Source organism: Struthio camelus, unplaced genomic scaffold (assembly GCF_040807025.1).
Source record: "Struthio camelus isolate bStrCam1 unplaced genomic scaffold, bStrCam1.hap1 HAP1_SCAFFOLD_102, whole genome shotgun sequence".
In the NCBI taxonomy this organism is placed as follows: Eukaryota; Metazoa; Chordata; class Aves; order Struthioniformes; family Struthionidae; genus Struthio; species Struthio camelus.
In genome coordinates this window covers 120876-145642 of record NW_027182697.1, presented here as the reverse complement: position 1 = coordinate 145642, position 24767 = coordinate 120876, and the positions used below count along the sequence as shown (strand labels likewise).

General features: G+C 71.4%; 2 protein-coding genes across 2 annotated transcripts in view; one reads left to right on the top strand and one right to left on the bottom strand.

The window, feature by feature from the left end:
• KDM6B (lysine demethylase 6B) overlaps positions 1–19069 on the top strand; it is a 34840-nt gene extending 15771 nt beyond the window's left edge. The window contains exons 11-23 of the mRNA XM_068929370.1: positions 661–2177; positions 4888–5014; positions 6062–6167; positions 8897–9102; positions 10558–10622; positions 11131–11199; positions 11869–12017; positions 13211–13325; positions 13991–14178; positions 14695–14836; positions 16524–16650; positions 16733–16903; positions 18629–19069. Of these exons, the coding sequence (XP_068785471.1) occupies positions 661–2177; positions 4888–5014; positions 6062–6167; positions 8897–9102; positions 10558–10622; positions 11131–11199; positions 11869–12017; positions 13211–13325; positions 13991–14178; positions 14695–14836; positions 16524–16650; positions 16733–16903; positions 18629–18652 (3006 nt within the window). The 3' untranslated portion in view covers positions 18653–19069. The remainder of the gene's footprint in view (positions 1–660; positions 2178–4887; positions 5015–6061; positions 6168–8896; positions 9103–10557; positions 10623–11130; positions 11200–11868; positions 12018–13210; positions 13326–13990; positions 14179–14694; positions 14837–16523; positions 16651–16732; positions 16904–18628) is intronic.
• A 2086-nt stretch (positions 19070–21155) lies between these two features.
• On the bottom strand, positions 21156–24662 carry NAA38 (N-alpha-acetyltransferase 38, NatC auxiliary subunit). The gene is made up of 3 exons (XM_068929371.1): positions 24580–24662; positions 22551–22719; positions 21156–21499 (listed from the first exon to the last, which is right to left on the bottom strand). The coding sequence occupies exons 1-3, from the start codon at positions 24640–24642 to the stop codon at positions 21387–21389; spliced, it is 345 nt and encodes a 114-aa protein (XP_068785472.1). The 5' UTR covers positions 24643–24662; the 3' UTR covers positions 21156–21386.
• Positions 24663–24767: the final 105 nt, after the last annotated feature.

The window sequence follows — 24767 nt, the reverse complement described above, 5'->3', positions numbered from 1 at the left end:
GGGACACGGGGATGGGGACAGGGACACGGGGATGGGGACACGGGGATGGGGACCGGGATGGGGACCGGGATGGGGACAGGGACACAGGGATGGGGACACGGGGATGGGGACACAGGGATGGGGACCGGGATGGGGACAGGGACACGGGGATGGGGACACAGGGATGGGGACCGGGATGGGGACCGGGATGGGGACACGGGGATGGGGACCGGGATGGGGACAGGGACACAGGGGTGGGGACACAGGGATGGGGACCGGGATGGGAACACAGGGATGGGGACCGGGATGGGGACACGGGGATGGGGACAGGGACACGGGGATGGGGACCGGGATGGGGACACGGGGATGGGGACCGGGATGGGGACACGGGGATGGGGACCGGGATGGGGACCGGGATGGGGACACGGGGATGGGGACCGGGATGGGGACAGCCCCAGCTCCATGAGCGGGGACAGGGCCAGTGGGGACGAGGGGACGGGGACGGCCGCGGTGCCCTGACCGGGGACAATGTGTGTGTGGGGGGGTGACCAGGAACCAACGAGGGCGAAAAGTCCCCGCGTGGGATTTTGGTGTGTAGGGGGGGGGGGGTCATCTCCAGCAGGACCCCTTGGGGGACAAGGGGACATTTTGGCATCCCCCTGACACCCCCCCCCAAACCAGGGCCCCGAGCGCTACCAAACGCCGGCTCCGGAGCCGCCGGGGCCGCCGGCGGAGGGGGGCCGAGCGCCCGGGCCGACCCCCCCGGCCGCCGGCCTCCCTGCCCGGCCCCCCCTGGCCTGGCCGGCCGGCGGGGGGACGGACCCGTTGGACCGAGTGCTCTTCGGGGACGCCGGCGGCGACCCCCCCTCGGCGGGGGGCTGCCCGGAGCCCGGCGCCGCCGGCAGCCTCCACCACCACCACCACCGCCAAGGTCCGGCCGAGGAGCCCCCCAGCCCCCGGCGGGACCCCCCCGATTTATGGCTGGAGACCCCCCCCCGCCAGGCCCGGCCCCCCGACGGCCTGCCCGAAACCTCAGGAACCTGCCGGCCCCCCCGCAGCCCCCCGCCGCCGTCCGCCGCCGCCTATCCAAAGACCGCCGAGCCGCCGGCGGAGCGAGCCGCCCCGGGGGCCGCCCGGCGCCTCTTCGATTTCGCCGGCCCCCCCCTGGACGACCAGTTCGAGGAGCCGCCCGAGTTCTCCAAAATCCTGCCCGACGGCTTGGCCAACATCATGAAGATGCTGGACGAGTCCATCCGGCAGGAAGAGGACGAGCGGCAGGACGCCGCCGCCGCCTTCCCGGTGCCGCCGCCGGTGCTGCCCGGCCCCCCGCCGCTGGCCCGGCCCAAAGCGGCGGCGGCTTTCGGGGCGCCGCCGGGGCCGGAGCCGCCGGAGCCGCCTCGGCTTTACCCCTTCGGCAAGCGGGACGAGCGGCCGGAGGCGCCTAAAGCCGCCGCCGCCGCCGCCGCCGGTCTCCTCAAATCCTTGGCCGACATGTTGGAGGGGCAGAAACGCGGCGGCCGGGGCAAAGCGGGAGCCGACGGCGCCGAAGCTTCGTCGTCGTCGTCGCCGCCGGCCGGTCCCGGCTCGTCCCAACTCGCTACCTCAAAGCCGGAGGCGGAGGAACCGGCGCCGGCGCCCCGGACGGAGTCGGAGGCGTTGGAAGAGATCAGCCGGGCGTGCGAGACGTTGGCGGAGCAAGCGGGGCGCCCGGCCGCCCCCCGGCCCCCCCCGGCGCCCGCCGGCGGCGACGAGAGCCGCCGCAAGGAGCGCGAGCGGCACCGGCGCGACGGCCGCCGCCGCCACCACCACCACCACCACCACCACCACCAGCAGCAACAGCGCGACGCCAAGCCGCCCCGCAAGGAGCGCGGCCGCCCCGTCCTGGCCGCCCTGGACCTGCAGAGCCCCGGCGTGCGCCAGCCGCCCGGCGGCCCCCGGGGTCGGGCCGAGCCCCCCCCCGCCGCCGCCGCCGCCCCCGCCGCCGCGCCGCCCCCCGGCCCCGGCCTCATGAGCTCGGCCGACCTGCTCAAGCTGCGCTCCTTCACCGAGGGGCCCCCCAAGGAGCTCAAGATCCGCCTCATCAAGGTGGAGAGCGGCGACAAGGAGACCTTCATCGCCTCCGAGGTGGAGGAGCCCCGCGTGCCCCTGGCCGAGCTCACCATCAGCCACAGCGCCGCCGAGGTGGTGCGCGCCAGCAAGTGAGTGCCGCCGGCCCCGGGCCGGGTCTTGGGGGGCTCCTGCGGGTGTTGGGGGGCTCCTGCGGCCACCTGGGGCCTCGCACGGGCACCTGGGGCCTTGCACGGGCACCTGAGGGGCTCCTGCGGCCACCTGGGGCCTCGCACGGGCACCTGGGGCCTTGCACGGGCACTTGGGGGGCTCCTGCGGCCACCTGGGGCCTTGCACGGGCACCTGGGGGGCTCCTATGGGTGTTGGGGGGCTCCTGCGGCCACCTGGGGCCTCCTACAGGCACCTGGGTCCTTGCACGGGCACTTGGGGGGCTCCTATGGGTGTTGGGGGGCTCCTGCGGCCACCTGGGGCCTCCTACAGGCACCTGGGTCCTTGCACGGGCACCTGGGGGGCTCCTATGGGTGTTGGGGAGCTCCTGCGGCCACCTGGGGCCTCGCACGGGCACCTGGGTCCTTGCACGGGCACCTGGGGGGCTCCTGCGGGTGTTGGGGGGCTCCTGGGGCCTCGTACGGGGACCTGGGTCCTTGCACGGGCACCTGGGGGGCTCCTATGGGTGTTGGGGGGCTCCTGCGGCCACCTGGGGCCTCGCACGGGCACCTGGGTCCTTGCACAGGCACTTGGGGGGCTCCTATGGGTGTTGGGGGGCTCCTGCGGCCACCTGGGGCCTCGCACGGGCACCTGGGTCCTTGCACAGGCACTTGGGGGGCTCCTATGGGTCTTGGGGGGCTCCTGTGGCCACCTGGGGCCTCGCACGGGCACCTGGGGGGCTCCTATGGGTGTTGGGGGGCTCCTGCGGCCACCTGGGTCCTCGCACGGGCACCTGGGGGGCTCCTATGGGTGTTGGGGGGCTCCTGCGGCCACCTGGGGCCTCGTACGGGGACCTGGGGGGCTCCTATGGGTGTTGGGGGGCTTCTGCAGCCACCTGGGGCCTCGCACGGGCACCTTGGGCCTCGCACAGGCACCTGGGGGGCTCCTATGGGTCTTGGGGGGCTCCTGCGGCCACCTGGGGCCTCCTACAGGCACCTTGGGCCTTGCACGGGCACTTGGGGGGCTCCTATGGGTGTTGGGGGGCTCCTGCGGCCACCTGGGGCCTCGTACGGGGACCTGGGTCCTTGCACGGGCACTTGGGGGGCTCCTATGGGTGTTGGGGGGCTCCTGCAGCGACCTGGGTCCTTGCACGGGCACCTGGGGGGCTCCTATGGGTTTTGGGGGGCTCCTGCAGCGACCTGGGTCCTTGCACGGGCACCTAGGGGGCTCCTATGGGTGTTGGGGGGCTCCTGCGGCCACCTGGGGCCTCCTACAGGCACCTTGGGCCTTGCACGGGCACCTGGGGGCTCGTGCAGCGGCGTGGGGCCTCGCACAGACCCCTGCGGGCTCCTATGGAGACGGTCGGCCCGCGTGCGAGGCGTGCGAGGGCGAGGGACGCACTGTCCCCGCAGGCAGGCGTGCGAGGCGTGCGAGGCTGATGCCCTCGGGCAAGGCGTGCAAGCCGAAGCCCTCGTGCGAGGCATGTGAGGCTGACGCCCACGTGCACGGCGTGCGAGGTGACGCGCTGCCCCCGCAGGGAGGCGCCCTCATGCGAGGCGTGCGAAGTGACACCCTCGTGCGAGGCGTTCGAGACGACACCCTCGTGTGCGTCGTGCGAGGTGACACCCTCGTGCGAGGTGACGCGCTGTCCCCGCAGGCAGGCGCCCTCATGCGCGGTGTGCGCGGGGACCCCCTTGTGCGAGGCGTGTGAGGTGACACCCCCGTGCGAGGTGACGCCCTCGTGCGAGGCGTGCGTGGTGACGCCCCCGTGCGAGGCGTGCGAGTGACACGCTGTCCCCGCAGGCAGGCGCCCCTGTACGCGGTGACGCCCTCGTGCGAGGCGTGCGAGGTGATGCCCCCGTGCGAGGTGACACCCCTGTGCGAGGTGACACCCTCGTGCAAGGCGTGCGAGTGACGAGCTGTCCCCGCAGGCAGGCGCCCTCTTGCGAGGTGACGTCCCCGTGCAAGGTGACACACCCTTGCGAGGTGATGCCCCCGTGCGAGGCGTGCGAGGTGACACCCTCGTGCGAGGCGTGTGAGTGACGCGCTGTCCCCGCAGGCAGGCGCCCCCGTGCGAGGTGACACCCCCGTGCGCAGTGGCACCACCGTGCGAGGTGACGCCCCCGTGCGAGGTGACACCCTCGTGTGAGGCGTGCGAGGTGACACCTCCGTGCGAGGTGACGCCCCCGTGCGAGGCGTGCGAGTGACGCGCTCTCCCCGCAGGCAGGCGCCCTCGTGCGAGGCGTGCAAGGTGACGCCCCCGTGCGAGGTGACGCCCCCGTGCGAGGCGTGCGAATGACACCCCCGTGCGAGGTGATGCCCCCGTGCATGGTGACGCCCCCGTGCGAGGCGTGCGAGTGGCGCGCTGTCCCCGCAGGCAGGCGCCCTCGTGCGAGGCGACGCCCCCGTGCGAGGTGACGCCCCCGTGCGCGGTGACGCCCCCGTGCGCGGTGACACCCTCGTGCAAGGCGTGTGCGGTGACGTCCCCGTGCGAGGTGACGCCCCCGTGCGAGGTGACACCCCCGTGCAAGGCGTGCGAGGCGACGCCCCCGTGCGCGGCGACGCCCCCGTGCGAGGTGACGCCCCCGTGCGAGGTGACACCCCCGTGCGAGGTGACGCCCCCGTGCGCGGTGACACCCCCGTGCGCGGCGACGTCCCCGTGCGAGGCGTGCGAGTGACGCGCTGTCCCCGCAGGCAGGCCCGCCCCGCCGGCCCCTTCCGCGAGTCCTACCTGTCGCCGGCGCAGTCGGTGAAGCCCCGCGTCGACGCCCAGCAGCCGCTGCCCCGCGACAAGCTCAACCCCCCCACGCCCAGCATCTACGTGAGTCCCCGCCCCCGCCGCCCCCCATTGGCTCCCGCCCCACCGGGGGGCGGGGCCTGCCCGCCCCTTGGCCCGCCCTCTTGGGGGGGAGGGGCCGGCTGTGTGCGGATTGGTCCCTCTGCCGCGGTGCGGGATCTGCGTGCTGATTGGCCCCCCCGTGCCAGTGGGTGGGGTCTGCATGCTGATTGGTCCCCTGTGCCTGTGGGCGGGGTTTGCGTGCTGATTGGCCCCCCGTGCCAGTGGGCGGGGTCTGCATGCTGATTGGTCCCCCATTCCAGTGGGCGGGGTCTGCATGCTGATTGGCCCATTGTGCCAGTGGGTGGGGTCTGTATGCTGATTGGCCCCCTGTGCCAGTGGGCGGGGTCTGCATATTTATTGGCCTATTGTGCTAGTGGGCGGGGTCTGCATGCTGATTGGCCCCCCCGTGCCACTGGACAGGGTCTGCATGCTGATTGGCCCATTGTGCCAGTGGGTGGGGTCTGCATGCTGATTGGCCCCCCATTCCAGTGGGTGGGGTCTGCGTGCTGATTGGCCCCCTGTGCCAGTGGGCGGGGTCGGCATGCTGATTGGTCCCCCCTGTGCTGCTGGGGGGGAGGGTGTCAGGATTCTGCATGCTGATTGGCCCACACACCAGGCGAGGACAGATAGCAGGGCACTGATTGGCTGACGCACTGGGTAGGGAGTGATGTCTGCGTGCTGATTGGCTGCAGTGCTGGGTAGCGACAGATGTCTGCACGCTGATTGGCCCACAGGCCAGGAATTAGCCAGATCGCGGTGCTGATTGGCCGGCCGGTCAGGGTGGGCACTGATTGGCTCAGCAGCCCTGTATAACAGCACTGATTGGCCGGCCGGTCAGGGCAGGTGCTGATTGGCTCAGCAGCCCGGTATCAGCCGGATCGCGGCTCTGATTGGCCCGCAGGCAGGGGCAGGTGCTGATAGGGGGATCCTGAGGTTTTGGGGGGGGGGGGAGGCGGATGGCGATGCTGATTGGCTGGGGGGGGCGGGGCGGGAGCCGATTGGCCGCTCACCGGGGTGCCGCCCCCGCAGCTGGAGAGCAAGCGCGACGCCTTCTCGCCGGTGCTGCTGCAGTTCTGCACCGACCCCAAGAACCCCATCACCGTCATCCGGGGGCTGGCCGGCTCCCTGCGCCTCAGTGAGTGCCCCCCGCCCGCCCCCGCCCGCCTAGCGCACGCCTGTGCACGCCTGCACGCGCCTGGGCACGCCTGCGTGTGCCTGGTGCACGCCTATGTGTGCCTGGTGTGCGCCTGAACACGCCTGCACGTGCCTGTGCACGCCTGCGTGTGCCTGGTGCACGGCTGGCGCACGCCTGTGCACACCTATGTGTGCCTGGTGCGCGCCTATGTGTGCCTGGTTTGCACCTGCACACGCCTGCACGCGCCTGTGCACGCCTGCGTGTGCCTGGTACACGGCTGGCGCACGCCTGTGCACACCTATGTGTGCCTGGTGCGCGCCTATGTGTGCCTGGTTTGCACCTGCACACGCCTGCACGCGCCTGTGCACGCCTGCGTGTGCCTGGTGCACGCCTATGTGTGCCTGGTGTGCACCTGAACACGCCTGCACGCGCCTGGGCATGCCTGCGTGTGCCTGGTACACGGCTGGCGCACGCCTGTGCACGCCTATGTGTGCCTGGTGTGCACCTGAACACGCCTGCACGCGCCTGTGCACACCTGCGTGTGCCTGGTACACGGCTGGCGCACGCCTGTGCACGCCTATGTGTGCCTGGTGTGCACCTGAACACGCCTGCACGCGCCTGGGCACGCCTGCGTGTGCCTGGTACACGGCTGGCGCACGCCTGTGCACGCCTATGTGTGCCTGGTTTGCACCTGCGCACACCTGCGCATGCCTGTGCACGGCTGTGTGTGCCTGGTACACGGCTGGCACACGCCTGTGCACACCTATGTGTGCCTGGTGCGCGCCTATGTGTGCCTGGTTTGCACCTGCGCACACCTGCGCATGCCTGTGCACGGCTGCATGTGCCTGGTGCGCGCCTGCACACGCCTATGTGTGCCCGGCGTGCACCTGCACACACCTGCGCACGCCTGTGCACACCTGTGTGTGCCTGGTGCACGCCTATGTGTGCCTGGTTTGCACCTGCACACGCCTGCGCACGCCTGTGCACGGCTGCATGTGCCTGGTGCGCGCCTGTGCACGCCTATGTGTGCCTGGTGTGCACCTGCACACGCCTGTGCACACGTGTGCACGCCTGTGCACACCTATGTGTGCCTGGTTTGCACCTGCACACGCCTGCGCACGCCTGTGCACGGCTGCATGTACCTGGTGCGCGCCTGTGCACGCCTATGTGTGCCTGGTGCACGCCTGCACATGCCAGGTGCACGCCTGTGCATGCCTATGTGTGCCTGGTGTGCACCTGCACATGCCTTTGCACGCCTGCGCATGCATGTGCACACCTGTGTGTGCCCATGCAGGCCTGGTGCACACACACACACACCTGTACACACCTGTACACACCTGGTGCACACCTGTGCGCACCCATGCATGCCTGTTGCGCGCACACACACACGCACACACACCTGTACACGCCTGGTGCGCACCTGTACGTGCCTGGTGCACGCTCACACACCTGTACACACCTGGTGCACACCCGTGCCGGCCTGGTGCACACTCGCACACCTGTACACACCTGGTGCACACTTGTGCTGGCCTGGTGCACTCTCGCACACCTGTACACACCTGGTGCACACCCGTGCCGGCCTGGTGCACACTCGCACACCTGTACACACCTGGTGCACACCCATGCAGGCCTGGTGTACACTTGCACACCTGTTCATGCCTGGTGCACACTCACACCCACCTGTACACACCTGGTGCACACCCGTGCCAGCCTGGTGCACACTCACACCCACCTGTACACACCTGGTGCACACCTGTACACACCTGGTGCACACCCGTGCCGGCCTGGTGCACACTCGCACACACCTGTACACACCTGGTGCACACCTGTACACACCTGGTGCACACTTGTGCTGGCCTGGTGCACACTCACACCCACCTGTACACACCTGGTACACACCTATGCAGGCCTGGTGCACACTCGCACACCAATACACACCTGGTGCACACCTGTACACACCTGGTGCACACCCGTGCCAGCCTGGTGCACACTCACACCCACCTGTACACACCTGGTGCACACCTGTACACACCTGGTGCACACCCGTGCCGGCCTGGTGCACACTCGCACACCTGTACACACCTGGTGCACACCCATGCAGGCCTGGTGCACACTCACACCCACCTGTACACACCTGGTGCACACCCGTGCAGGCCTGGTGCACACTTGCACACCTGTACACGCCTGGTGCACACTCACACCCACCTGTACACACCTGGTGCACACCCGTGCTGGCCTGGTGCACACTCGCACACCTGTACACGCCTGGTGCACACTCGCACCCACCTGTACACACCTGGTGCACACCCGTGCAGGCCTGGTGCACACTCGCACACCTGTACACGCCTGGTGCACACTCACACTCACCTGTACACACCTGGTGCACACCCGTGCCGGCCTGGTGCACGCTCGCACACCTGTACACGCCTGGTGCACACTCACACCCACCTGTACACACCTGGTGCACACCCGTGCCGGCCTGGTGCACACTCGCACACCTGTACACGCCTGGTGCACACTCGTGCACACCTGTACACACCTGGTGCACACCCGTGCCGGCCTGATGCACACTCGCACACGTGTACACGCCTAACGCGCGCCCGTGCACGCCCCCCCCCCCCCGTGCCGCGCTCGCGGCCCTGCCGCTGCGCCCGTGCGAGCTCACGGCGCGCCCCGGCGCCGGCCCCGCACCGCGCGGCGGCCGGGCGCCCACGCCAGCTCCCCCGCAGACCTGGGGCTCTTCAGCACCAAGACGCTGGTGGAGGCGAGCGGCGAGCACGCGGTGGAGGTGCGCACGCAGGTGCAGCAGCCCTCCGACGAGAACTGGGACCTGTCGGGCACGCGCCAGGTGTGGCCCTGCGAGAGCAGCCGCTCGCACACCACCATCGCCAAGTACGCCCAGTACCAGGCCTCCTCCTTCCAGGAGTCCCTGCAGGTCGGCCCGGCGCGCGGGGGGCGGCGGGGGCTCCGGGGCTGCAGGGTCGGGGGGCATTGGGGACGCCGAAGCTGCAGGGCAGGGGGGCGGGGGACATTGGGGACATTGGGGACGCTGAGGCTGCAGGGTCGGGGGGGCGTGGGACGTTGGGGACATTGGGGACACTGAGATTGGAAGGTGGGGGGACATTGGGGACACTGAGGCTGCAGGGTCGGGGGGACGTGGGACATTGGGGACATTGGGGACGCTGAGGCTGCAGGGCGGGGGGGCGTGGGACATTGGGGACGCCGAGGCTGCAAGGTCGGGGGGCATTGGGGACACTGAGGCTGCAGGGCGGGGGGCCGTGGGACATTGGGGACACTGAGGCTGCAGGGTCGGGGGGCATTGGGGACGCCGAGGCTGCAGGGTGGGGGGACGTGGGGGACATAGGGCCATGGGGGACACCGGCTGCAGGGTGGGGGACGTGGGACATTGGGGACACTGAGGCTGGAAGGTGGGGGGACGTTGGGACATGGGGGACACTGGTTGCAGGGTGGGGGGACGTGGGGGACATAGAGCCATGGGGGACACCGGCTGCAGGGTGGGGGACGTGGGACATTGGGGACACTGAGGCTGGAAGGTGGGGGGACGTTGGGACATGGGGGACACTGGTTGCAGGGTGGGGGGACGTGGGGGACATAGGGCCATGGGGGACACTGGCTGCAGGGTGGGGGACGTGGGACATTGGGGACACTGAGGCTGGAAGGTGGGGGGACGTTGGGACATGGGGGACACTGGTTGCAGGGTGGGGGGACGTGGGGGACTTGGGACATGGGGGACACCGGCTGCAGGGCAGGGGGACAAGGGACATAGAGACACAGGGTGCAGGACAGCGTGATGGGAGACTTGGGGTCCTATTCTGCCTGGGGTGGGGGGGGGTCCCAGCTGGCTTGAGGGGGGGGGGTCAAATCCTGCACTGGGGGTTCCCAGCTGGCTCGGGGGCTCTCGTCCCACCCCGGGGGGGTCCCACCTCGGGGTCCCAGCTGGCTTGGGGGGGGGTCCCATCCCACGCCGGGGGTCCCACCTCGGGGTCCCAGCCGGCTCGGGGGTCCCGTCCCACCCCGGGGGGGGGTCCCACCTCAGGGTCCCAGCTGGCTCGGGGGCTCTCGTCCCACCCCGGGGGGGTCCCACCTCGGGGTCCCAGCTGGCTTGGGGGGGGGGTCCCATCCCACGCCGGGGGTCCCACCTCGGGGTCCCAGCCGGCTCGGGGGTCCCGTCCCACCCCGGGGGGGGGGTCCCACCTCAGGGTCCCAGCTGGCTCGGGGGCTCTCGTCCCACCCCGGGGGGGTCCCACCTCGGGGTCCCAGCTGGCTTGGGGGGGGGTCCCATCCCACCCCGGGGGTCCCACCTCGGGGTCCCAGCCGGCTCGGGGGTCCCGTCCCGCCCCGGGGGGTCCTGACGGCGCCTCCCCGGCAGGAGGATAAGGACAGCGAAGACGAAGAGGCCGAGGAGCCCGACAGCACCACCGAGACCCCCCCCAGGTAGGGCCCCCCCGGGGGACCCTCCGCTGGGGACACCGCCGGGGGGGCCGGGGGGCGTCACGGGGTCACCAGGGGTGTCCCTGTGTCAGTGGGAGGAGTGATGTCATACCCGCAGGGAGTCCCTGGGGTGTCACGATGTCATTGGGGGTGTCCCCCTGTCTCTGGGGGGGGTCCCCCAGGCTTGGGGTGTCCCTGTGTCACTGGGGGGGGGTCTCTGGGGTGTCCCCAGGGTGACCCTGTGTCATTGGGGGGGGTCCCTGTGGGTGTCCCTGAGTCACTGGGGGGGCTCCAGGGGGTCCCCAAGGCTTGGGGTGTCCCTATGTCACTGGGGGAGGTCTCTGAGGTGTCCCCAGGGTGTCACTGGGGGTCCCTGGGGGGGGCCCTGGGGTGCCCCAAGTCACCACGTGCCGGGGTGGGGGGGGTGCAGCCCCAATGGGTGCTCGGTTTGGGGGTGCGGGGGGGGGAGGCCCCCCCCATAACGCAGCACCCTCCCTCCCCCTCCCCGCAGCAACCCCGACCAGAAATCCCACCAGATCATCAAATTCGGGACCAACATCGACCTCTCGGACGCCAAGCGGTGAGCGGGGGCCGCCGGCACCCGCCGGTGCCAGGCCAGGCCGCGGGGGACACGGGGCAGCGGGTGACATAGTCGGGGTGACACAGCCAGTGGGTGACATTGTTGGCAGGTGGTACAGCCCGCGGGTGACACGGCCTGTGGGTGACACAGCCAGTGGGTGATGTGGTCGGCAGGTGGCATGGCCTGTGGGTGACACGGCCTGCGGGTGACACGGCTAGCGGGTGACACAACCAGTGGGTGACGTGGTCGGCAGGTGGCACAGCCTGGGGGTGACAAGGCCTGTGGGTGACACGGCCTGCGGGTGACACAGCCAGTGGGCGACGTGGTTGGCAGGTGGCACAGCCAGGGGGTGACACGGCCAGCGGGTGGCATGGCCCGTAGGTGACATGGCCCGTGGGTGGCATGGCCAGCGGGTGACGTGGTCGGCAGGTGGCACAGCGTGCGGGTGACACGACCTGTGGGTGACGTGGTCGGCAGGTGGCACAGCCTGGGGGTGACACGGCCTGCGGGTGACACGGCCTGCGGGTGGCACGGCCGGTGGGTGACGTGGCCAGCGGGTGGCATGGCCCAGAGGTGACACGCCCCACGAGTGGCACGGCCAGGGGGTGACACGGCCTGCGGGTGGCCCGGGTGACGCGGGCGGTGGCCCTGGGTGACGCGGCCCCGCAGGTGGAAGCCGCAGCTGCAGGAGCTGCTGAAGCTGCCGGCCTTCATGCGGGTCTCGTCCACGGGGAACATGCTGAGCCACGTGGGCCACACCATCCTGGGCATGAACACCGTGCAGCTCTACATGAAGGTGCCGGGCAGCCGCACGCCTGGTGAGCGGGGACACGGGGGGACAGCGGGGGACACGGGGCACACGGGGACAGCGGGGGACATGGACACGGGGACAGCGGGGGACACGGGGGACACGGGGACAGCGGGGGACATGGACACGGGGACAGCGGGGGACACGGGGGACACGGGGACAGCGGGGGACATGGACACGGGGACAGCGGGGGACATGGGGGACACAAGGACAGCGGGGGACATGGACACGGGGACAGCGGGGGACACGGGGGACACGGGGACAGCGGGGGACATGGACACGGGGACAGCGGGGGACATGGGGGACACAAGGACAGCGGGGGACATGGACACAGACAGTGGGGGACATGGAGTCAGGGACAGTAGGGGACATGGGGGACACAGGGACAGCAGGGGACACGGACACAGGGACAGCAGGGGACATGGACACAGGGACAGCGGGGGACATGGGGGACACAGGGACAGTGGGGGACATGGACACAGGGACAGTAGGGGACACGGGGCACACGGGGACAGCGGGGGACATGGACACGGGGACAGCGGGGGACATGGGGGACACAGGGACAGCGGGGGACATGGACACGGGGACAGAGGGGGACACGGACAGCAGGGGACATGGACATGGGGACAGCAGGGGACACGGGGACACGGGAGGACACGGGGACAGCAGGGGACTCAGGGACAGCAGGGGACCTTGGGGCACACAGGAGGACACAGGGACAGCAGGGGACATGGGGGACACAGGGACAGCGGGGGACATGGACACGGGGACAGAGGGGGACACGGACAGCAGGGGACATGGGGACATGGGAGGACACGGGGACAGTAGGGGACACAGGGACAGCAGGGGACCTTGGGGCACACAGGAGGACACAGGGACAGCAGGGGACATGGGGGACACAGGGACAGCGGGGGACATGGACACGGGGACAGAGGGGGACACGGACAGCAGGGGACACGGGGACATGGGAGGACACGGGGACAGTAGGGGACACAGGGACAGCAGGGGACCTTGGGGCACACAGGAGGACACAGGGACAGCAGGGGACATGGGGGACACAGGGACAGCAGGGGACACAGGGAGGACTTGGGGGACGCAGGGACGGTGGGGACGCGGGGGCGGACGGCAGGGAAGAGCGGGGGCGGCGGGACAGCGGGGGACGCGGGGGACAGGCGTCCCCCGTCACAGCCGGCCGCCCCGCAGGCCACCAGGAGAACAACAACTTCTGCTCGGTGAACATCAACATCGGGCCGGGCGACTGCGAGTGGTTCGCCGTGCACGAGCACTACTGGGAGACCATCAGCGCCTTCTGCGACCAGTGAGCCCGGGGGCGGGGCCGAGCCCGGGGGGCGGGGCCGCATCGGGGGGCGGGGCCGGGCTGCGGAGGGGCGTCGGGCCCTGAGTGCATGGGGGCAGGTGGGGGGCGGAGCCAGGCACAGGGGGTGGGGCCAGGTGGAGGGGTGGAGATGGGGGTGGGGCCAGGCACAGGGGGTGGAGCCAGGTGGAGCGGTGGAGCCAGGCACAGGGGGTGGAGCCAGGTAGGGGGTGGAGCTGGAGGTGGAGCCAGGCAGAGGGGGTGGAGCCAGGTGGAGGGGTGGAGCCAGGCACGGGGTGGAGCCAGGTAGGGGGTGGAGCTGGGGGTGGAGCCAGGCACAGGGGTGGAGTCAGGCACAGGGGTGGAGCTGGGGGTGTAGCCAGGCACAGGGGTGGAGCCAGGTGCAGTGGTGGAGCTGGGGGTGGAGCCAGGCACAGGGGGTGGAGCCGGGTGGAGCTGGGGGTGGAGCCAGGTGGAGGGGTGGAGCCAGGTGGAGGGGTGGAGCTGGGGGTGGAGCCAGGCACAGGGGGTGGAGCCAAGTGGGGGCCGGAGCAGGCAATGAGGGGCAGGGCTAGGGTGGCAGTGGGTGGGGCCTAGCGGTGTGGGGGTGGGGCCATGGGGGTGGGGCAGGGCCAGGCAGAGGCTGACCCCGCCCCCCTGCGGCGCAGGCACGGCGTGGACTACCTGACGGGCTCGTGGTGGCCCATCCTGGAGGACCTGTACAAGTCCAACATCCCGGTGTACCGCTTCATCCAGCGGCCCGGCGACCTGGTGTGGATCAACGCCGGCACCGTGCACTGGGTGCAGGCCACCGGCTGGTGCAACAACATCGCCTGGAACGTGGGGCCCCTCACCGGTACCGCCGGGGGGCGCGGCGGGGGGACGCGGGGTGGCGGGACACCAAGGGGGACGCTCTCGAGGTCCTCACCTGTACCCACCAGGGATGCAGGGGGACACGGGGTGGCGGGACACCAAGGGGGACGCTCTCGAGGTCCTCACCTGTACCCACCAGGGATGCAGGGGGTACACAGTGGGACACGGGGTGGTGGGACACTTTCAGGGTCCTCACTGGTACCCACCATGGGTGCCAGGAACACACAGGGGGACACGGAGCAGGGGAACACCAAGGGGGACACGCCAAGGGGGACACAGGGTGGTGGGACACCAAGGGAGGACACTCTCGAGGTCCTCACTGGTACCCACCAGGGATGCAGGGAGCACACGGGGGGACACGCCAAGGGGGACACGGCAGGAGGCATGCTGGGGCCCTTCACCAGCACCCACCGGGGACACGGGGGGAGCGCGCCGAGGGGGACAGCGCCCGGGGAGGGGACGCGCCGTGGCCTCACGCCCGCCCGGCCCCCGCCCCCAGCCTACCAGTACCAGCTGGCCCTGGAGCGCTACGAGTGGAACGAGGTGAAGAACGTCAAGTCCATCGTGCCCATGATCCACGTCTCCTGGAACGTGGCCCGCACGGTCAAGATCAGCGACCCCGACCTCTACAAGATGATCAAGTGAGGAGGGGGCCGTGGTGGGGACCGGGGGACGGGGCCACGTCAGGGCTGAGGTTGTGCCGGGGATGGGGCCGCGTCAGGATTGGGGACAGGGAGGAGACCACGCCAGGGCTGGGACCGCGTTGGGATCGGGGGGAGCCTGGGGACTGGGGACAGCGGGGACAGGGAAAGGACAGCTTCAGGGACGGGGCCACACCGGGATGGGGTCACGTTGGGGACAGAGCCATGCTGGGATTGGGGACAGCAGGGATGGGGCCACGTTGGGGACAGGGCCACGTTGGGATTGGAGACACCAGGAATGGGGTCACATTGGGGACAGGGTCACGTTGGGATCGGGGACAGCAGGGATGGGGCCGCGTTGGGGACAGGGCCACGATGGGATCGGGGACAGCAGGGATGGGGCCGTGTTGGGGACAGGGCTACGTTGGGATTGGGGACACCAGGGATGGGGTCACGTTGGGCCTGGGGACACGGGGGATGGGGCTGCATTGGGGACAGGACCACGATGGGATCGGGGACACCAGGGATGGGGTCGCGTTGGGCCTGGGGACACGGGGGATGGGGCCGCGTTGGGGACAGGGCCACGATGGGATTGGGGACACCAGGGATGGGGTCGCGTTGGGCCTGGGGACACGGGGGATGGGGCTGCATTGGGGACAGGACCACGATGGGATCGGGGACACCAGGGATGGGGTCGCGTTGGGCCTGGGGACACGGGGGATGGGGCTGCGTTGGGGACAGGACCACGATGGGATCGGGGACACCAGGGATGGGGTCACGTTGGGCCTGGGGACACGGGGGATGGGGCCGCGTTGGGGACAGGACCACGTTGGGATCGGGGACACCAGGGATGGGGTCGCTTTGGGCCTGGGGACACGGGGGATGGGGCCGCGTTGGGGACAGGACCACGATGGGATCGGGGACACCAGGGATGGGGTCACGTTGGGCCTGGGGACACGGGGGATGGGGCCGCGTTGGGGACAGGACCACGATGGGATCGGGGACACCAGGGATGGGGTCACGTTGGGCCTGGGGACACGGGGGATGGGGCCGCGTTGGGGACAGGACCACGATGGGATCGGGGACACCAGGGATGGGGTCGCGTTGGGCCTGGGGACACGGGGGATGGGGCCGCGTTGGGGACAGGGCCACGATGGGATCGGGGACACCAGGGATGGGGTCACGTTGGGCCTGGGGACACGGGGGATGGGGCCGCGTTGGGGACAGGACCACGATGGGATCGGGGACACCAGGGATGGGGTCACGTTGGGCCTGGGGACACGGGGGATGGGGCCGCGTTGGGGACAGGGCCACGATGGGATCGGGGACACCAGGGATGGGGTCACGTTGGGCCTGGGGACACGGGGGATGGGGCCGCGTTGGGGACAGGACCACGTTGGGATTGGGGACACCAGGGATGGGGTCACGTTGGGCCTGGGGACACGGGGGATGGGGCCGCGTTGGGGACAGGACCACGATGGGATCGGGGACACCAGGGATGGGGTCACGTTGGGCCTGGGGACACGGGGGATGGGGCCGCGTTGGGGACAGGGCCACGTTGGGATTGAGGCCACTGGAGACGAAGCCACATCGGGGCCGGAGCCACGTCGGGACTGGGACCATGCCGTGGACATGGCCACGTCGGGACCGTGCTGCCACGCGTGTCCCCGCCTGTCCCCGTCCCCAGGTACTGCCTGATGCAGTCCATCAAGCACTGCCAGGTGCAGCGCGAGAGCCTGGTGCGGGCGGGCAAGAAGATCGCCTACCAGGGCCGGGTGAAGGACGAGCCGGCCTACTACTGCAACGAGTGCGACGTGAGTGCGCCCGGGGCCGGGGGCCGGGGCGGCCGGGGCGGCCGGACGCCTGGGCCCCGCGCTGAGGCGCTGCCGCGCGCAGGTGGAGGTCTTCAACATCCTCTTCGTGACGAGCGAGACGGGCGGCCGCAACACCTACCTGGTGCACTGCGAGGGCTGCGCCCGGCGCCGCAGCGGCGCCCTCCACGGCGTCGTCGTCCTCGAGCAGTACAAGACCGAGGAGCTCATGCAGATCTACGACGGCTTCACCCTGGTGGGCGCTGGCCCGGGGACCCCCCCAGCCCCCCCCCTCCCAGGGACCTCCCCTTCTGTGCCCTGGGGACCCCAACACCCCAGGGAACCCCCCTTCCGTGCCCTGGGGACCCCAAACACCCCAGGGAACCCCCTCCCTGCGCCCTGGGGACCCCCAACACCCCAGGGAACCCCCCTTCCGTGCCCTGGGGACCCCAACACCCCAGGGACCTCCTCTGTGCCCTGGGGACCCCAAACACCCCAGGGAACCCCCTCCCTGCGCCCTGGGGACCCCAACACCCCAGGGACCTCCTCTGTGCCCTGGGGACCCCAAACACCCCAGGGAACCCCCTCCCTGCGCCCTGGGGACCCCCAACACCCCAGGGAACCCCCCTTCCGTGCCCTGGGGACCCCAACACCCCAGGGAACCCCTCCCTGCGCCCTGGGGACCCCCAACACCCCAGGGAACCCCCCTTCCGTGCCCTGGGGACCCCAACACCCCAGGGACCTCCTCTGTGCCCTGGGGACCCCCAACACCCCAGGGAACCCCCTCCCTGCGCCCTGGGGACCCCCAACACCCCAGGGAACCCCCCTTCCGTGCCCTGGGGACCCCAACACCCCAGGGAACCCCCTCCCTGCGCCCTGGGGACCCCCAACACCCCAGGGAACCCCCCTTCCGTGCCCTGGGGACCCCAACACCCCAGGGACCTCCTCTGTGCCCTGGGGACCCCAAACACCCCAGGGAACCCCCTCCCTGCGCCCTGGGGACCCCCAACACCCCAGGGACCTCCTCTGTGCCCTGGGGACCCCAAACACCCCAGGGAACCCCCTCCCTGCGCCCTGGGGACCCCCAACACCCCAGGGACCTCCTCTGTGCCCTGGGGACCCCAAACACCCCAGGGAACCCCCTCCCTGCGCCCTGGGGACCCCCAACACCCCAGGGAACCCCCCTTCTGTGCCCTGGGGACCCCAACACCCCAGGGAACCCCCTCCCTGCGCCCTGGGGACCCCCAACACCCCAGGGAACCCCCCTTCCGTGCCCTGGGGATCCCCAACACCCCAGGGACCTCCTCTGCACCCTGGGGACCCCCAACACCCCAGGGACCCCCTCCCTGCACCCTGGGGACCCCCAGCCTCCCAGAGACCCTCCCACAACCTGGGCCCCCCCAAACACCCTGGGGACCCCCGTGAATCCCTGGCACCCCCCACCCCCCCCAGGGACAGGCACCCTGTCACCCAGAGCACCCGTCACCCCAATCCTCTCCCAGTGTCACCCAGGGTGTCCCAGGTCACCCAGTGTCTCCTCCCGGTGTCCCCCAGGGTCCCCGTCCCTCCCTGGTGTCACCTGGGACCCCCGTCTCCTCCCGCTGTCCCCCAAGGTCCCCCATGTCCCTCCCTGGTGTCACCTGGGACCCCCGTCTCCTCCTGGTGTCCCCGGGGTCCCCCATGTCCCTCCCTGGTGTCACCTGGGACCCCCGTCTCCTCCCGCTGTCCCCAGGGTCCCCGTCCCTCTCTGGTGTCACCTGGGACCCCTGTCTCCTCCCGGTGTCCCCCAAGGTCCCCCATGTCCCTCCCTGGTGTCCCCTGGGACCCTCATCTCCTCACCATGGGCCCCGTCCCCTCCCTGCAGCTCCCCGCGTCCCCCCGGGGTGGCGGGAGGAGGAAGCGGGGGGGCTGGGGCGCGTGTCCCCCCCCCCCCGGCCCGGACTCCTGGGTCCCGCTGACGGGGCGCCGGGTGCCGTTGCAGGTGGCTTCGCCCAGCGGCAGATGAGCCCTGCCCGGCCCAGGCGGTTCCTGGGCACCCGCGACGGGGGACGGGGCGGGCGGGGGGGGGACCCGGGGGGGTCCCCTCGCCCCTCCCCCCCGCCCCCCACGAACACTTTTTATTTATTCACGGAGAAACGGCCCCAGAATTCGCGCCCCCCCCCGCCCGCCCGCGGAGCAGCGCCGGGGCCGGGGGGGCACCCGGACGCCCGACGGACGCAGGGGGTTTGGGGGCGCCTGTCGCCGGACGGGATGGGGGGGTCGTGGGGGGGGGGGGAAACACGTTTTTTACAAAAATATCAATTTATAGAACTGAAACCCCCCCTCCTCCAAAATGGGGGGGGGGGGAGGAACACCCCCCCCCAGCACAGTGGGGAGGTGGGGGGGGTCTTTTTGCCCCCCCCCAGACTTTGAGGGGGGGTCCCTGTGGGGTCCTTGCTGCCCCCCGCTATTGCTCAGAGGGGACTGGGGGGGGGTCCCAGGGCCCCCACGACTGGGGGGGTCACTGCTCCCCATAACGGGGGGGTTCCCATTGCCCCCCCCACACTGGGGGGGGTCCCTGCTGCCCCCCCTTGTATCTTGGAGAGGTCTCAGTGGGGGTCCCAGCCTCCCCATAACTCAGGGGGCCCCGGGGGGGGTCCCGTGCCCCCTACAGCATTAAGGGGGTGCTGGGGGGGGTTGCTGGGGGGGGGGGGGCGATTTGCCGGCTCTTTTTCAAGTATCAACCAAAAACTCTCACCCCCTAGAGGACCCCCCCCCCCAAAACCAGCTGCCCCCCCCGATACGGGTCCGGGCTGGGGGGGGGCCCAGGGGAGGGGACATTTTGGGGTGCCCCCCCACTGCTCCCCTCTTTCTGGGGGGGGCTCAGGTCTACAAGGGGGGGGTCACCCCAGGGCCCCCCCTGAACCATGGTGCAAAGGGGGGGGAGCCTGTGCTAACCCCCTCCCCGGGGGGGGACAGTGGGACCCCCTCCCCTGCGGGGGGGGGAAACCTGGCGGTGCCCCCCCCCTTCCCGAGCCTCTTTTGGGTTTTTTTTTTGTAAATGGTCTTTTTTGCCTCTTTTTTAATTTATACTTTGGGGGGGGGGGTCGCTTTATTTATTGCAGAGGGGGGGTCGGGCCGGGGGGGTTCCCTGAGCCCTGGTCTGGGTCCCCGGAGGGGGGAAACGGGGTTGGGGGGGGGCCGTGTCGCCAGGGGACCCCGGGGACCCTGCGTGTGTCTGTGTGTGGGGGGGGGGCTGCGTCCTGGGGGGCCCCGGTGACCCCGGGGGGGTCCCCAAATCTCGAGGACCGCCCTGTCCGGGGAGGGGGGTGTCCCCATGTCCTGGAGGGGGGGGAAAGGGGGGTCGTTGCAACCTGGTGACACCCTGTGCGGGTGCCGGGGACCCCGTGACACCGGGGGGGGGGTCTCCATGTCCCAGGGAGGGGCCCGGTGACACAAAGTCCCGGTGTCCCAGAGGGTCACCACGTCCCGGTGACACCGTGTCCTGGAGTCCTGGTGACACTGGGACATTGGGGTCCTCCAACACTGGCATCCCGGTGTCCTGTGACACCCCCCCCCCCCGCTATCCCGTGACGCTCTGACGCAGGGGTGTCCCCGTGTCCGGGTGACGCTGTGACGCAGAGGGGGGGTGTCCCCCCTGTCTGGGTGACCCCCCCCATTGTGTGTGGGGGGGGTCCTGCCGGCCCGTGACCCCCGCGTGCGGGTGATGCTGTGACATGGGGCGGGGGGGGGGGGGAGGTCCTGGTGGCCGGGTGTCCCCCATGTGCCACCATGGTGCTGGGCCCTGCGGCCACCCCAGGCCCCCCCCCACACACACCCAGCCCCCCCCCCGGCCCCGGCCCCGGTGTTTTTTGGTGGGTTGGGGGGGGCCGGGGCTCCCCCCCCCCCGCGGCCACAGAAGCTATTTTGTACGTGAGATTAATTAACTCGCACAGCCCGGCCGGCTCCGTCCTGCGGGGGGGGGGAGAGGGATTGGGGGGGTCCCAGGGGGATCTGGGGGGGGGTCCTGGTTTGGAGGGGGTCCTGGTTTGGAGGGGGTTGGGGGGGTGGTTGGGGATCCCAGTTTGGGGGGGGGTCCCAGGGGGATTTGGATTGGGGGAGGCTGGTTTGGGGGGTGGTTCAGTTGGGGGGGGTCCCAGTTTGGGGGAGGGGGCTCTGGTTTTGGGGGGGGTCCAGTTTGGGGAGGCTGGGGGGGATCTGGATTGGGGGGACCTTGGTTTGGGGGGGTCCAGGTTAGGGAGGGTCCCAGTTTGGGGGGGGTCCAGGGGGATGGTCCTTTGGAGGGGGCAGTGGGGGGCCTAGAGGGGGTGCGGGGGAGGGTCCCAGTTGGGGGGGCCACCCTGGGGTTTTGGGGGGGGTCAGAGAATTGGGGGGGGGGCCGGTTGGGGGCTGCAGCTGCCACCACCCTCGCCCCCTCCCCCCCCGCCTGCTCCAAGGGGACCCAGGGACACCGGTTTGGGGGGGGGGCACCCCAACCCCCCCGTCGCGTGGTGACGACACGATGTGGGTGGGCTCCAGGGAGGCTTTAATGGGGCACAGGCAGCCTGGGCCCCCCCCGGCCCCCTCCCATGGCGCTCACGGGGTGTCACGCGTGACGGGGAGGGGCTGTCACGCGTGCGGAGGCTGCCGTGGGTCGGGGGGGGTTGTCACGCGTGCCGGGGACGTCGCAGGTGCGAGGGGGCCGTCACCGATCCGGTCCCAGGAGCCGGGGGGAGGGGGCGTCACGCGTGCGGCGGGCGTCACGGGTAGAGGGGGGCCGTGGCGCTGTCCCGCTCCACCTCGATGGAGACGATGTGGTGGCCGGGCACCATGGCCAGGCCCAGCACCCGCGGCTCGCTGCCGGGGAAGGAGTCTGCGGGCACAGGGACGCCTCAGCGGGGCCCAGGCGTCCGGGCCACCCCCCCCAAGGGAGGGGACCCAGGCGTCCGGGCCACCCCCTGGGAGAAGGGACCCAGGTGTCCGGGCCACCCCCTGGGAGAAGGGACCCAGGCGTCCGGGCCACCCCCCCCAAGGGAGGGGACCCTGGCGTCCGGGCCACCCCCTGGGAGAAGGGACCCAGGTGTCCAGGCCACCCCCCCTAGGAGGGGACCCTGGCGTCCGGGCCACCCCCTGGGAGAAGGGACCCTGGCATCCGGGCCACCCCCCCTAGGAGGGGACCCTGGCGTCCGGGCCACCCCCTGGGAGAAGGGACCCTGGCGTCCGGGCCACCCCCCCTAGGAGGGGACCCTGGCGTCCGGGCCACCCCCTGGGAGAAGGGACCCTGGCATCCGGGCCACCCTCCCCTAGGAGGGGACCCTGGCGTCCGGGCCACCCCCTGGGAGAAGGGACCCAGGCGTCCGGGCCACCCCCCCTAGGAGGGGACCCTGACATCCGGGCCACCCCCTGGGAGAAGGGACCCAGGCGTCCGGGCCACCCCCCCTAGGAGGGGACCCGGGTGTCCGGGCCACCCCCTGGGAGAAGGGACCCTGGCATCCGGGCCACCCCCCCTAGGAGGGGACCCTGGCGTCCGGGCCAACCCCTGGGAGAAGGGACCCAGGTGTCCGGGCCACCCCCTGGGAGAAGGGACCCAGGCGTCCGGGCCACCCCCCCCAGGAGGGGACCCTGGCGTCCGGGCCACCCCCTGGGAGAAGGGACCCAGGCGTCCGGGCCACCCCCCCAAGGGAGGGGACCCAGGTGTCCGGGCCACCCCCGGGAGAAGGGACCCAGGTGTCCGGGCCACCCCCCCTTAGGAGGGGACCCTGGTGTCCGGGCCACCCCCTGGGAGAAGGGACCCAGGTGTCCGGGTCCCCCCTTACAGCCGCCGGTGGGGGGCCAAGCCTGACACCCACCTGCCCCCCGGTGTCCGGGCCGCCCCCCACCTTGCCCCCCCCCGGCCCGGGCAGGGGCCCCGGCGTCCGGCTCACCGGCGGCCTTGAGGAACTCCTGGGCGGAGCCGAGGATGACGTTGGCGTCGCGGTCGGTGCAGAGGAAGGCGCCCACCAGCGTGCGCCCGTCCGACATGCGGATCCGCATGCTGCGGTTCAGCAGCGCCTCCAGGCGCCGCCGGGCCCGCGGGTGCCCCCCGCCGGGCTCCTGCGACCCCCGTCAGCCCTGCGCGGGGGGGGGGGGGGGCCGGGGAGGGGGCAGCACCACCCCCGCAGGGCCCCCGGAGCCCCTCCCGGTGGGTCCAGCTATAGCCCACCCCCCCAAATTCCCCCAAGACCCCTCCCACAGCCCCTAGGGCACCCCTTATAGCCCCCCCACCTCCCAGGGACCCCCCATAGCCCCTCTACTGCCCCTAGGGCCTCCCCACAGCCCCTACGGCCCCCCAAGACCCCTCCCACAGCCCCCAGGGCCCCCAATAGCCCCCCCACCTCCCAGGGACCCCGCCATAGCCCCTCCACTGCCCCTAGGGCCTCCCCACAGCCCCTACGGCCCCCCAAGACCCCCTCCACAGCCCCTAGGGCACCCCTTATAGCCCCCCCACCTCCCAGGGACCCTCCATAGCCCCTCCACTGCCCCTAGGGCCTCCCCACAGCCCCTACGGCCCCCCAAGACCCCCCCACAGCCCCTAGCGCACCCCTTATAGCCCCCCCACCTCCCAGGGACCCCCCATAGCCCCTCCACTGCCCCTAGGGCCTCTCCACAGCCCCTACCGTCCCCCAAGACCCCCCCACAGCCCCTAGCGCACCCCTTATAGCCCCCCCACCTCCCAGGGACCCCCCATAGCCCCTCCACTGCCCCTAGGGCCTCTCCACAGCCCCTACCGTCCCCCAAGACCCCCCCACAGCCCCCAGGGCCCCCCAATTGTCCCCCCACCTCCCAAGGACCCCCCCATAGCCCCTCCACTGCCCCTAGGGCCCCTCAAGAACCCCCCTCCACAGCCCCTAGGGCCTCCCCCATAGCCCCTAGGCCCCCAATAGCTCCCCTATAATACCCAGAGCCCCCCCATAGCCTCTAGGTCCCCCTATAGTCCCCCCACAGCCCCTAGAACCCCCATTATAGCTCTCCACAGCCCCTAGGACCCCCCCCATAAGCCCTAGGGCCCCTGAAGAGCCCCCCCACAGCCCCTAGGGTCTCTCCATTGCCCCTGGACTGCCCCCAATAACCCCTAGACCCCCCCCTTAGCCCCTCCCAGCCCCAATAGCCCCCCCACACAGCCCCTAGGGCCCCCCCATAGCTCATAGGGTCCCCCATAGCCCCTAGAGCCCCTCAAAAGCCCCCCCACAGCCCCTAGGGCCTCCTCATAGCCCCTATGCCCCCCCTACAGCCCCCTATAGGCCCTATGGCTCCCCCACACCCCCTAGAGCCCCCTTATAGCCCCAAGTTGGCCCCATGGCGCCCCCCCACAGCCTCTGGGGCTCCCCTATAGGCCCTATGGCTCCCCCACAGCCCCTAGGGCCCCCCCATAACCACCCTGTAGGCCCCTGGGCCCCCCTACAGCCCCTAGGACCACCCTACAGCCCCTGGGCCCCCCCACAGCTCTTGGGGCTCCCCCATAGCCACCCACAGCCCCCCATAGGTCTCATGGCCCCCCTTACAGCCCCTAGGCCCCCCCATATGCCCCCACAGCTCCTAGGCCCCCCCCACAGCTCCCCGTAGGTCCTATGGCCCCCCCCCACAGCCCCTGGGCCCCCCCATAGCTGCCCCTTAGGCCCCATGCCCCCCCCCACAGCCCTTGGGCCCCCCCATAGGCCTCTATAGGCTCCATGGCCCCCCCCACAGCCCCTGGGGCCCTCCCCCAGCCCCCCTATAGGCCCTATGCCCCCCCCCACAGCCCCTGGGGTCCCTCCAAAGGCCCTAGGGCCCCCCTACAGCCTCTGGGGCCCCCCACAGCCCCCGGGGCCCCCCAACAGCCCCATGCAGTGCCCCAACAGCCCCTCCCGCCCCCCTCGCTATGGCCCCCCCACCTCCCCCAGGCCCCGCCCCTCGCCGTGGCCCCGCCCCCCTCACCGGCGGGCCCCGCCCCCGCCCGCCGCAGCCGTTCTCCTCCCGCGGCTCCGGCGGCTCCGCCATGGCGCCGAAGTCTCGCGAGAGCGGCGGCGAGATCCCGCGGGCGCGGGGCGGGGCCGCGCCTTCCCGGCAGCCCCCGCGCGGCGGCGGCGCCTACAGCTCCCGGCAGCCCTTGCGGCGCCGCGGGA